The sequence below is a fragment of the Balaenoptera borealis genome (genome assembly GCF_965194805.1).
Source record: "Balaenoptera borealis genome assembly, chromosome: 1".
In the NCBI taxonomy this organism is placed as follows: Eukaryota; Metazoa; Chordata; class Mammalia; order Artiodactyla; family Balaenopteridae; genus Balaenoptera; species Balaenoptera borealis.
Genome location: NC_138860.1, coordinates 24999627 through 25013542, shown reverse-complemented (window position 1 = coordinate 25013542; position 13916 = coordinate 24999627). Strand labels below are relative to the sequence as shown.

Genomic DNA, 13916 nt, shown 5'->3' with positions numbered 1-13916 from the left:
AACTTTCTGACTCTTTTTTAGCACGTTATTGAGGTTTTATTTATATAAACAACTACTGGTTTCTTCAGATATCTATAGACCAATAATTTGGTGAGAATGTTAGTTTATCATGCTCTTATTTTTGTTCTCTAAGCATTTTTTCCTACTTAGACCAGCTTAATACCCTCCTTCTTAAATGAAATCATAAGTGAATAAACACTGCCTTTTTAAGTAATCTTACCCAAATGACTCAAGTATTTTGATATTGACTTAACTATAGAGCTCTTACGTTAACTCAGCTTTAGCTTATGAATGTGACTGTTGAGTGCATATCTGAAGGAAAATGCCCAAATTGTGGAAATATGGTTGTGTTCCAAATAGTACAGTTAATGGTTCATTAATATTTAACTGAGATCCTTGTCATAAACTCTACATTTCCGAAGCAAAATCATTTTAATCTTTAGCCGTGCTTATAATATCAAACATTATGAGTTTTCCTTTGTAACTCCATTATTATGTAATCAAATTTGTAATAAGATGTTAAAGAAAATGACTTTAAAGAAGACAAAACTGATTTGGCCAAAGCCTGAGATCCTAGACCACTGATCTTTTCAAGTGATTGCATGATGGGTTCAGATGGAATGGGAAGTGGTTCTAGTAAAGAAGCTTTAAATATGGACTATCTGGAAAGGCTTAGTAGAAAGGATGAAGATGAAAATTTTTGTGTGATGCTACAAAGCACTCTTTTTACACATTTCACATTCAAGTGAAATATGCAGAAGAAATCAGGAATACAATGAATTCACTTTGCATTAAAGCTATTATTTAGAAATGGACTAATATATTAGATAATGAATTATTAAATACCTAATAGGCTAAAAGTAAAAGATATGCTCACTGTTCTCAGAGTTCTCACCTATTTGAAAGTTATATCTCTGAGATATTCTGTGCAAGCTTATAAAGGTCAGAAGTCTCAGGCTCTTCCTGGTTTTTTAATCTGGTACATTAAAAAATGAAGTAATGCCAAAACAAGGTTTTGGAAGCTTGTGCTATGCAGTGTTTTAAATGTTTCCATTGGCCAAATTAACAGTTTTAAAATAAAACAAACACTGCTGTATATAAGACTTCATTTGAATGCATTTCTAATGGCCCTGTTGCTCTGCTCCCTCTGCCTTTTCCTATGAAATACCTCTTTCATGTGAAAGAAAACCTTTTAGGTCAAGGAGACCTTGTTGCTCACACTGTATTGGAACAGGGACCTTTCTTCTCACCATTGACTCATCAGAAGACTTCACTCTTTCTCTTTGAAATGGTACTACAAAAAGAGGTTGAAGTAATAGGCTGGTCCATAAGGTTCATTTTTTAGATGTATCTCCTCACATATAATGCATTCTTCTGGTATAATAGGAGATAGAAAACTCTGTAAAATAGAGTACTTTGCCTTCAAGTACTAGCTTATAGTGTAACATTTAAAAGTTTAAAAACTAATGTGATCAGAGCTGGATATAAGTAACAAGACTTAAATGTAAATTGTCTTATGTACTGTACAAATACTGATTTTTCTATATGAGTATAGAGGAGAATTACTTCAGACTGGGTGCTAGAGAAAGTTGGGGGTCATCAGTGGAACTAGAATGCATTTTCTGAAAACACTGAGTTCAATAAAGAGTGCTACTATTCCTATAAAAGAATAGTAGGAAATAAGACCAATAAAGTTATTGCAGCACAATTAACATGAATACTGGGTAAGAATCAGAACTTCATTTATTTATAAGAAGAAGGAGAAGGCTTTTGTGCAAAGGGTTATGGAATTGACTGAGGTGATGCATTAGGAAGGTAACTCTTCATAGTGGTGTTCAGCATGAAATAGAAGGAAATTTGGGGGAAGCTGAACAAATGGAGAAGACATTATGGAAGAAGGATCTATAGGACTTCATTAATTATAAATGAAGGGCAAGAGATGAGGAGGAATTAGTATTTCTGAAACTCTGTGTTGGAGAGATGAAGAAAATGGTGATATCATTGAAGTAAGAAAAGTCAGGAGAAGGAACCAGCTTTGGGGAGGATGATATAATCAATTTTAGTTGTTCTTTTGTTTGTTGGTGAGTCTGAGATCATTCTGAGATATCTGAGTGGAGATTTCCAATATGCTTTAGAAAAGATGACTTAAAGGTTAGGATTAGAAATATAAATTTGGGAATTTAATCTCTAGTAAATAAGGCCATTGAAGTTGTTGGGTTTTATAATAGAAAGAAGGATAATGATGAGGGTGATAATAGTAGAAGACAGAGGAAACAGCTGTGTAAGACAATGAGGAAAATGTTTTAATAATCAGGAAAGGGTTTCAATAGTGAAACTTTTATTTTCCTTTGTTTAAATTCATTCACATTATTTGAAACACTCCTCATTCATTAATTTTCATTCCTGTGTAGTAATAGTTTACAGTGATTAAAAAATAGTATGTTGTAGGCATTAGGCTGAAAATTCACATGTTTTCTCATTTAGTTATCACAACAGTCCTATGAGGTAGGTATTATTATTATTCCCATCTTATAACTGAGATAACAGAGAGTTAGAGGGGGTAAATGACTTATCCAAAGACACACAACTGCTAAACAGTGAGCTAGGATTTGAACCTAGTTCTATATGACTGAAGAATCAAGTTCTTTTTTTTTTTTATTTATTTATTTATTTATTTATTTATTTATTTATTTATTTATTTATTTATGGCTGTGTTGGGTCTTCGTTTCTGTGCGAGGGCTTTCTCTAGTTGCGGCAAGCGGGGGCCACTCTTCATCGCGGTGCGCAGGCCTCTCACTGTCGCGGCCTCTCTTGTTGCGGAGCACAGGCTCCAGACGCGCAGGCTCAGCAATTGTGGCTCACGGGCCTAGTCGCTCCATGGCATGTGGGATCTTCCCAGATCAGGGCTCGAACCCATGTCCCCTGCATTGGCAGGCAGATTCTCAACCACTGCGCCACCAGGGAAGCCCAAGAATCAAGTTCTTAATCACTCTACTGCATGTGTCCTGACTCCCAAACTTTTTTTTTAGTTTTCATTTTATGTTGGAGTATAGTTGATTAACAATGTTGTGTTAGTCTCAAGTGTACAGCAAAGTGATTCAGTTATACATATATATGTATCTATTCTTTTTCAAATTCTTTTCCCATTTAGGTTATTACAGAATATTTAGCAGAGTTCCCTGTGCTATACAGTAGGTCCTTGTTGGTTATCTATTTTAATTATAGCAGTGTCCCAAACTCCCAATCTATCCCTCCCCCGACCCTTCTCCCGTGGTAACCATAAGTTCGCTAAGTCTGTGCTGACTCCTACACTTTTTAAGGACCATGTCTTATATGTCTTCATCAATCTTCCTAATATGCCTACATAATAATCAGTATTTAGTAAATATTTCTTGATTATTTTGACTTAGCCAAAGAAAAGATGAGAGACTTGCCTCTAAAACCGGTTTTTTTTTTTTAAACGTCTTTATTGGAGTATAATTGCTTTACAATGGTGTGTTAGTTTCTGCTTTATAACAAAGTGAATCAGTTATACATTTACATATGTCCCCATATCTCTTCCCTCTTGCGTCTCCCTCCCTCCCACCCTCCCTATCCTACCCCTCTAGGTGGACACAAAGCACCGAGCTGATCTCCCTGTGCTATGCGGCTGCTTCCCACTAGCTATCTATTTAACGTTTGGTAGTGGTATGTCCATGCCACTCTCTCACTTTGTCCCAGCTTACCCTTCGCCCTCCCCGTATCCTCAACTCCATTCTCTAGTAGGTCTGTGTCTTTATTCCCATCTTGCCCCTAGGTTCTTCATGACCATTTTTTTTTTTTTTAGATTCCATATATATGTGTTAGCATACAGTATTTGTTTTTCTCTGTCTGACTTACTTCACTCCATATGACAAACTCTAGGTCCATCCACCTCACTACAAATAACTCAATTTCGTTTCTTTTTATGGCTGAGTAATATTCCATTGTGTATATGTACCACATCTTCTTTATCCATTCATCTGTTGATGGACACTTAGGTTGCTTCCATGTCCTGGCTATTGTAAATAGAGCTGCGATGAACATTTTGGTACATGGCTCTTTTTGAATTATGGTTTTCTCAAGGTATATGCCCAGTAGTGGGATTGCTGGGTCGTATGGTAGTTCTATTTTTAGTTTTATAAGGAACCTCCATACTGTTCTCCATAGTGGCTGTATCAATTTACATTCCCACCAACAGTGCAAGAGAGTTCCCTTTTCTCCGCACCCTCTCCAGCATTTATTGTTTGTAGATTTTTTGATGATGGCCATTCTGACCGGTGTGAGATGATATCGCATTGTAGTTTTGATTTGCATTTCTCTAATGATTAATGATGTTGAGCATTCTTTCATGTGTTTTTTCGCAATCTGTATATCTTCTTTGGAGAAATGTCTATTTAAGTCTTCTGCCCATTTTTGGATTGGGTGGTTTTTTTGATATTGAGCTGCATGAGCTGCTTGTAAATGTTGGAGATTAATCCTTTGTCAGTGGCTTCATTTGCAAATATTTTCTCCCATTCTGAGGGTTGTCTTTTTGTCTTGTTTATGGTTTCCTTTGCTGTGCAAAAGCTTTTAAGTTTCATTAGGTCCCATTTGTTTATTTTTGTTTTTATTTCCATTTCTCTAGGAGCTGGGTCCAAAAGGATCTTGCTGTGATTTATAGCATAGAGTGTTCTGCCTATGTTTTCCTCTAAGAGTTTGATACTGTCTGGCCTTACATTTAGGTCTTTAATCCATTTTGAGTGTATTTTTATGTATGGTGTTAGGGAGTGTTCTAATTTCATTCTATTACATGTAGCTGTCCAGTTTTCCCAGCACCACTTACTGAAGAGGCTGTCTTTTCTCCATTGTATACTCTTGCCTCCTTTATCAAAGATAAGGTGACCATATGTGTGTGGGTTTATCTCTGGGCTTTCTGTCCTGTTCCATTGATCTATATTTCTCTTTTTGTGCCAGTACCAAACTGTCTTGATTACTGTAGCTTTGTAGTATAGTCTGGAGTCAGGGAGCCTGATTCCTCCAGCTCCGTTTTTCTTTCGCAAGATTGCTTTGGCTATTTGGGGTCTTTTGTGTTTCCATACAAATTGTGAAATTTTTTGTTCTAGTTCTGTGAAAAATGCCAGTGGTAGTGTGATAGGGATTGCACTGAATCTGTAGATTGCTTTGGGTAGTATAGTCATTTTCATAATGTTGATTCTTCCAACCCAACAACATGGTATATCTCTCCATCTATTTGTATCATCTTTAATTTCTTTCATCAGTGTCCTATAATTTTCTGCATACAGGTCTTTTGTCTCCTTAGGTAAGTTTATTCCTAGGTATTTTATTCTTTTTGTTGCAATCGTACATGGGAGTGTTTCCTTAATTTCTCTTTCAGATTTTTCATCATTAGTGTATAGGAATGCAACAGATTTCTGTGCATTAATTTTGTAACCTGCTACTTTACCAAATTCATTGATTAGCTCTAGTAGTTTTCTGGTAGCATCTTTAGGATTCTCAATGTATACTATCATGTCATCTGCAAACAGTGACAGCTTTACTTCTTTTCCGACTTGGATTCCTTTTATTTCTTTTTCTTCTCTGATTGCTGTGGCTAAAACTTGCAAAATTCTGTTGAATAATAATGGTGAGAGTGGGCAACCTTGTCTTGTTCCTGATCTTAGAGGAAATGGTTTCAGTTTTTCACCATTGAGGATGATGTTGGCTGTGGGTTTGTCATATATGGCCTTTATTATGTTGAGGAAAGTTCCCTCTATGCCTACTTTCTGGAGGGTTTTTATCATAAATGTTTGTTGAATTTTGCCGAAAGCTTTCTCTGCATCTATTGAGATGATCATATTGTTTTTCTCCTTCAGTTTGTTAATATGGTGTAGCACATTGATTGATTTGCGTATATTGAAGAATCCTTGCATTCCTGGGATAAACCCCACTTGATCATGGTGTATGATCCTTTTAATGTGCTGTTGGATTCTGTTTGCGAGTATTTTGTTGAGGATTTTTGCATCTATGTTCATCAGTGATATTGGCCTGTAGTTTTCTTTCTTTGTGACATCTTTGTCTGGTTTTGGTATCAGGGTGATGGTGGCCTCATAGAATGAGTTTGGGAGTGTTCCTCCCTCTGCTATATTTTGGAAGAGTTTGAGAAGGATCAGTGTTTGATAGAATTCGCCTGTGAAGCCATCTGGTCCTGGGCTTTTGTTCGTTGGAAGGTTTTTAATCACAGTTTCAATTTCAGTGCTTGTGATTAGTCTGTTTATATTTTATATTTCTTCCTGGTTCAGTCTCCGAAGGTTGTGCATTTCTAAGAATATGTCCATTTCTTCCAGGTTCTCCATTTTATTGACATATAGTCACTTGTAGTAATCTCTCATGATCCTTTGTATTTCTGCAGTGTCAGTTGTTACTTCTCCTTTTTCATTTTGAATTCTATTCATTTGAGTCGTCTCCCTTTTTTTCTTGATGAGTCTGGCTAATGGTTTATCAATTTTGTTTATCTTCTCGAAGAACCAGCTTGTAGTTTTACTGATCTTTGCTATCATTTCCTTCATTTCTTTTTCATTTATTTCAGATCTGATATTTATGATTTCTTTCCTTCTGCTAACTTTGGGGGTTTTTTTGTTCTTCTTTCTCTAATGCTTTAGGTGTAAGGTTAGGATGTTTGTTTGAGGTGTTTCTTGTTTCTTAAGATAGGATTGTATTTCTATAAACTTCCCTCTTAGAACTGCTTTTGCTGCATCCCATAGGTTTTGTGTCATCGTGTTTTCATTGTCATTTGTTTTTAGGTATTTTTTGATTTCTTCTTTGATTTCTTCAGTGATCTCTTGGTTAGTAAGTAGTGTATTGTTTAGCCTCCATGTGTTTGTATTTTTTACAGATTTTTTCCTGTAATTGATATCTAGTCTCATAGCATTGTGGTTGGAAAAGATACTTGATATGATTTCAATTTTCTTAAATTTACCAAGGCTTGGTTTCTGACCCAAGATATGATCTATCCTGGAGAATGTTCCATGAGCACTTGTTGGTTTTGGATGGAATGTCCTATAAATATCAATTAAGTCCATCTTCTTTAGTGTATCATTTAAAGCTTGTGTTTCCTTATTTATTTTCATTTTGGATGATCTGTCCATGGGTGAAAGTGGGGTGTTAAAGTCCCCTACTATGATTGTGTTACTGTTGATTTCCCCTTTTATGGCTGTTAGTATTTGCATTATGTATTGAGGTGCTGCTATGTTGGAATAGTCTTCATTTTAAAGTCTATTTTGCCTGATATGAGAATTGCTACTCCAGCTTTCTTTTGATTTCCATTTGCATGGAATATCTTTTTCCATCCCTTCACTTTCAGTCTGTATGTGTCCCTAGGTCTGAAGTGGGTCTGCTGTAGACAGCATATATATGGGTCTTGTTTTTGTATCCATTTAGCCAGTCTGTGTCTTTCGGTTGGAGCATTTAATCCATTTACATTTAAGGTAATTATCGATATGTATCTTCCTATTACCATTTTCTTAATTGTTCTGGGTTTGTTATTGTAGGTCTTTTCCTTCTCTTCTGTTTCCTGCCTAGAGAAGATCCTTTAGCGTTTGCTGGAAAGCTGGTTTGGTGGTGCTGAATTCTCTTAGCTTTTGCTTGTCTGTAAAGCTTTTAATTTCTCTGTCAAATCTGAATGAGATCCTTGCTGTGTAGAGTAATCTTGGTTGTAGGTTTTTCTCCTTCATCACTTTAAATATGTCCTGCCACTCCCTTCTGGCTTGCAGAGTTTCTGCTGAAAGATCAGCTGTTAACCTTATGGGGATTTCCTTGTGTGTTATTTTTCCCTTGCTGCTTTTAATATTTTTTCTGTGTATTTAATTTTTGATAGTTTGATTAATATGTGTCTTGGTGTGTTTCTCCTTGCATTTATCCTGTATGGGACTCTCTGTGCTTCCTCGACTTGATTAACTATTTCCTTTCCCAGATTAGGGACGTTTTCAACTATAATCTCTTCAAATATTTTCTCAGTCCCTTTTTTTTCTCTTCTTCTTCTGGGACCCCTATAATTCGAATGTTGGTGCATTTAATGTTGTCCCAGAGGTCTCTGAGACTGTCCTCAATTCTTTTCATTCTTTTTTCTTTATTCTGCTCTGCAGTAGTTATTTCCACTATTTTATCTTCCAGGTCACTTACCGTTCTTCTGCCTCAGTTATTCTGCTATTGATCCCTTCTAGAGAATTTTTAATTTCATTTATTGTGTTGTTCATCACTGTTTTTTTGTTCTTTAGTTCTTCTAAGTCCTTGTTAACCGTTTCTTGTATTTTCTCCATTCTATTTCCAAGATTTTGGATCATCTTTACTATCATTATTCTGAATTCTTTTACAGGTAGACTGCCTATTTCCTCTTCATTTGTTAGGTCTGGTGGGTTTTTGCCTTGCTCCTTCATCTGCGGTGTGTTTCTCTGTCTTCTCATTTTGCTTAACTTACTGTGTTTGGGGTCTCCTTTTCGCAGGCTGCAGGTTCGTAGTTCCCCTTGTTTTTGGTGTCTGTCCCCAGTGGCTAAGGTTGGTTCTGTGGGTTGTGTAGGCTTCCTGATGGAGGGGACTAGTGCTTGTGTTCTGGTGGATGAGGCTGGATCTTGTCTTTCTGGTGGGCAGGTCCACATCTGGTGGTGTGTTTTGGGGTGTCTGTGGCCTTATTATGATTTTAGGCAGCCTCTCTGCTAATGGATGGGGTTGTGTTCCTGTCTTGCTAGTTGTTTGTCATAGGGTGTCCAGCACTGTAGCTTGCTGGTCGTTGAGTGGAGCTGGGTCTTGGCGTTGAGATGGAGATCTCTGGGAGATTTTCGCCGTTTGATATTACGTGGAGCAGGGAGGTCTCTTGTGGACCAGTGTCCTGAACTTGGCTCTCCCACCTCAAAGGCACAGCCCTGACGCCTGGCTGGAGCACCAAGAGCCTGTCTTCCACATGGCTCAGAGTAAAAGGGAGAAAAAAAAGAAAGAAAGAAAGAAAGAAGATAAAATAAAATAAAATAAAGTTATTAAAGTAAAAAATAAAAATAATTATTAAAAAAAATTTTTTAAGGTAGTAAAAAAAAGAAAGAAAGAAGAGAGCAACCAAACCAAAAAACAAATCCACCAATGATAACAAGTGCTAAACCCTATGCTAAAAAAAAAAAAAAAGACAGAACCCTAGGACAAATGGTAAAAGCAAAGCTATACAGACAAAATCACACACAGAAGCATACACATACACATTCACAAAAAGAGAAAAAGGGAAAAAATATATATATATCGTTGCTCCCGAAGTCCACCTCTTCAATTTGGGATGATTCATTGTCTATGCAGGTATTCCACAGATGCAGGGTACATCAAGTTGATTGTGGAGATATAATCCGCTGCTCCTGAGGCTGCTGGGAGAGATTTCCCTTTCTCTTCTTTGTTCACACAGCTCCTGGGGTTCAGCTTTGGATTGGACCCACATCTGCGTGTAGGTCACCTGAGGGCGTCTGTTCTTTGCTCAGACAGGACGGGGTTAAAGGAGCAGCTGATTCGGTGGCTCTGGCTCACTCAGGCCGCGGGGAGGGAGGGGTACGGATGTGCGGCGAGCCTGCGGCGGCAGAGGCTGGCATGACGTTGCACCAGCCTGAGGCGTGCCGTGCGTTCTCCCAGGGAAGTTGTCCCTGGATCACGGGACCCTGGCAGTGGCGGGCTGCACAGGCTCCTGGGAGGGGCGGTGTGGACAGTGCCCTGTGCTTGCACACAGGCTTTTTGGTGGCGGCAGCAGCAGCCTTAGCGTCTCATGCCCGTCTCTGGGGTCCGCGCTGACAGCCGTGGCTCACTCCCGTCTCTGGAGCTCCTTTAAGCGGTGCTCTTAATCCCCTCTCCTCACACACCAGGAAACAAAGAGGCAAGAAAAAGTCTCTTGCCTGTTCGGCAGCTCCCGACCTTTTCCCGGACTCCCTCCCAGCTAGCCATGGCGCACTAGCCCCTTCAGGCTGTGTTCACGCAGCCAACCCCAGTCCCCTCCCTGGGATCTGACCTCCGAAGGCCGAGCCTCAGCTCCCAGCCACCGCACGTCCCAGCGGGTGAGCAGACAAGCCTCGGGCTGGTGAGTGCTGCTCGGCGCCGAGCCTCTGTGCGGGAATTTCTCTGCTTTGCCCTCCGCACCCCTGTGGCCGTGCTCTCCTCCGCGGCTCCGAAGCTTCCCCCCTCCGCCCCCCGCAGTCTCAGCCCGCGAAGGGGCTGCCTAGTGTGTGGAAACCTTTCCTCCTTCACAGCTCCCTCCCACTGGTGCAGGTCCCGTCCCTATTCTTTTGTCTCTGTGTTTTCTTTTTTCTTTTGCCGTACCCAGGTACGTGGGGAGTTTCTTGCCTTTTGGGAGGTCTGAGGTCTTCTGCTAGCGTTCGGTAGGTGTTCTGTAGGAGTTGTTTCACATGTAGATGTATTTCAGATGTATCTGTGGGGAGGAAGGTGATCTCCACGTCTTACTCTTCCGCCATCTTGAAGCTCCTCCTAAAACTGTTTAAAAGAAAAAAAGTTAAGAGAATGAGTAGTGTAAGCTTAACCAGATGGCCTAGAAGGAAGCGGCAAGAGATGGTGTTGGGGCTGGGGAAAGTGCAATGTTTTTAAGATTTAGGTTGGAAGTAGACAATGATTATGAAAAGGAATTGTTGTGCAAGACCTAGGGCCTAGTGGAACTTAAATGGCATTAGGGTGTAGTTGACCGAGTCTTTTTTTTTTTCTTTTTTCATCACCCTTCCCATCAGTAATTTTTTGTAGCCAGGAAAAATAGACATAGGTTTAATCAAAAGTTGAGAATTAGTGGAAGACCACTGTGGTAAGGGAATATGAGTGTATTCAAGATGTAAATAAACAGCAAAGTTAGAAGGTATTGTTTTTTATATAATATTTCAAACAACATTATAGCAATTTACATGAAGTTATTTGATTTCCAAAGTGAATAAAACACACTGGATTTCATAGGTTCCTGGAAATGTGCATAAGCCAAGATCTCTGAGCTATGATAGATACTAAACCAGCACTGGCTGAGGCCTATTAGCCTGGTTAAATGGTAGTATAGTTTTCTTAATTGCTACTCTGTGAGTGTCTTTAGAGGAAAATAAAAAATGTCTTTGGAGGAAAAACAATCTTCCCCCATCTATATTTATTCTTTTTGTTATAGATTAGGTGATTAAATTAAAAGATTGTGGTCACTTGTGGTGTCGAAAGTTAAAGAATTTTAGAAGGAAACAGCATCCAAGTACACAAACTTTCTTAATATTTTCTTAAGCCACTTTAAAAGGCTATGAACATATATACATGTATGTAGAGCCTACAAATATGTTACTATCACTAGAGTGGGCAACTTCTTAACAGTGATTTTATTTGCTCCTTTATTCTTTTGATTGTCCTCCAAAGCACTTTCCCATCTGAGAGAAGAAGGGATCAAACCCCTTTTAAAGGGCCTCTTTAAGATGTAGATATGGAGTGATATGTAGGTAGACAAATGAATTTAACTCCTCAGGAGTTTAAATTGTAACAGATGCTGAATCAAGCCTCAAGATTTAAACTTGTCTGCTGTATGCATCACAGATACATATTGATTTACCTGAAATATACTTTCCTCATGGCTATTCAATGACCTGAATTTTATTGAATAGAATTTGAAAACATTTCTCTCTAAAATCATATAATTACATCAGCAAGATAGCCTTAAAATAGTAAATAGAAACTGAGTTTCGGGAATTCCCTGGCTGTCCAGTGTTTAGGACTCCACGCTTCCCCTGCTTCCACTGCTGGGGGCCCTGGTTTGATCCCTGGTCCGGGAACTAAGATCCCACGTGCCTTGGGGCGCTGCTGGGGCGGGGCAGGGCGGGGGCGGGGGGGGGGGTGTAGAAACTGAGTTTCAGTAGACTTTAATCTTTTCTCTTTGTTATATCATTGACCACTTTAGAAAACAAGAGAGCTTTATTACAACACAGAATTTTTTTTTTACAGAATATTATACTTTAAACTTTCTAAATTTAGTGTACTTCAGTTTTAAGAAGGGTGTATTGTGTTTTCATTAGATAAAAAATGGAATCTAATTAATAAGAAATCTTATTCTTTAGAAGTCATGTGAGTGTATGTGTGTGTGTGTGTGTGTGTGTGTATGTTTAATGTTAGATTAAAAGAGTATTAATTCCGTGGCTCAAGGGTGAGTTTTACTGATTTATCAGATATGTATAATTTGGACCTTCCTAAACGTGGCCACCTTTATCTGTAAATAACTGAACAGTTCAGTAAACCATTTCCCACTTTTTGACAGATAGTAGTACTGTGGTAGACCTTTAAAAGAAGATATTAAGAACATCTTCAAATTTCTGTCACTTTTCACTTATTTCTTTATGATGCTTTAAAATAATATATATCTCACTGAAGTTTTCTATTTTACTTTGGTACTTGATCTCTGTCTTTATTTGCATATATTCTAGGGTCAGTGATGAAAAGGATGCACGAGGATATCTTCAGGCCTTAGCTTCTAAAATGACTGAAGAATTGGAAGCTTTAAGAAACTCCAGCTTGGGTACCCGAGCAACAGTAAGCTCTGCCATTTAGCAAGCAGGCTTATTATATTAGTCGGTGGGAAGGCTCAGAAAACACTGTAATAAATCTGAGTGCTTACATCAGTTTGTCTAGGCTTTGCCTACTGTAAAGATTTTCATGAGAAATCATTCAATGTTTTTCCAGTTTAGGAAATTATAATACATAGCTGCTTAACTATAATTTGTGTGGCTAGCCATTAATGGTAATAACCATAAAAAATAAATGCATTTATAATGTGAGTCTACAGTTATTTCTGAATTTAATGAAAAATAATATATTTTCACAAGTAATAGTTCTCTTTAATTCTTTAATTAGGGAAAGATAGTTCTTTTAAGTAGTTTCCAAATTCACTTATATTACTAAATTTAAATGTTAAAAATAAAATCGAATGGAGCTAAAACCTCAGTCATATTATTTCATAGGATATGCCCTGGAAAATGCGTCGTTTTGCAAAACTGGATATGTCGGCTAGACTGGAGTTGCAGTCAGCTCTGGATGCAGAAATAAGAGCTAAGCAGGCCATCCAAGAAGAGCTGAATAAAGTTAAAGCGTCTAACATCATAACAGAACGGTAAGACTGAATAATATAGTCCCACTAGAGTGATTTCTAATTTGGTCCAAAAGTATCTGGAGAGAAGTTACACGTTTAGTTTCCTACCTACCCCCTTTTTTTTTTAAGTGATGACCAGAAAAAAACTATGAATATTTGAAAATGAATTGATGATTTTAGGCCTTGTGTGCAGTGATGCAATTTTAATACAGCTTTGTTTCTATCTGACTTGTCCTTAAAGTGGAATTAATAGTACTAATTAATATTCTGTTATTTACTTATCCCCTTATTTGTAAAATTCACTCTCAAATTTTATTCTGTTAAATCCAAAATAATCTTTTGTTCAAGAATAGCACATTAGTCTAAAATTGCAGCATAGAGTCAGAACAAAATATAGTCATCTGAAAATTCTGGCCTCTACCATAGATCTTTTTACACATGAAGTTTCGAGTGATGGTAAATTTCATAAAGGTAGAATATACTTAAATTATCCTTTCTTTCATGTTATGTATTAAAAAAAGTGTATCGCCCACAGGTCCAGGACAGTTAGCTAATGGATACATTCCCTCCATTCTTACCACAACAGTAGAATAAATCATACTCAGAATAAATAAATGATAAAAGGAAACTCGTAATTAGATTGGTTCAAGAATAAGTTATAGAGGAATAAGGTGATACAGAGGGACAGTAGAAAGTTCATGTTACAAATCAAAATATAAATAGAAAAATCCATTTGGTGCTCAGAATACTAAATGTTGCAAAGGCATTCAGTCATGAAAAGAAATACAGTCCC

The 13916-nt window shown here is 37.9% G+C and overlaps 1 protein-coding gene across 8 annotated transcripts in view; it reads left to right on the top strand.

Annotated features, from left to right (window-relative positions):
- LOC309605007 (serine/threonine-protein kinase MRCK alpha-like) overlaps positions 1 to 13916 on the top strand; it is a 120173-nt gene that overhangs the window by 46180 nt on the left and 60077 nt on the right. For all 8 annotated transcript variants that reach the window (XM_082340194.1, XM_082340193.1, XM_082340195.1 and 5 more), the window contains exons 7-8: positions 12462 to 12567; positions 12996 to 13144. In XM_082340194.1, the coding sequence (XP_082196320.1) occupies positions 12462 to 12567; positions 12996 to 13144 (255 nt within the window). The remainder of the gene's footprint in view (positions 1 to 12461; positions 12568 to 12995; positions 13145 to 13916) is intronic.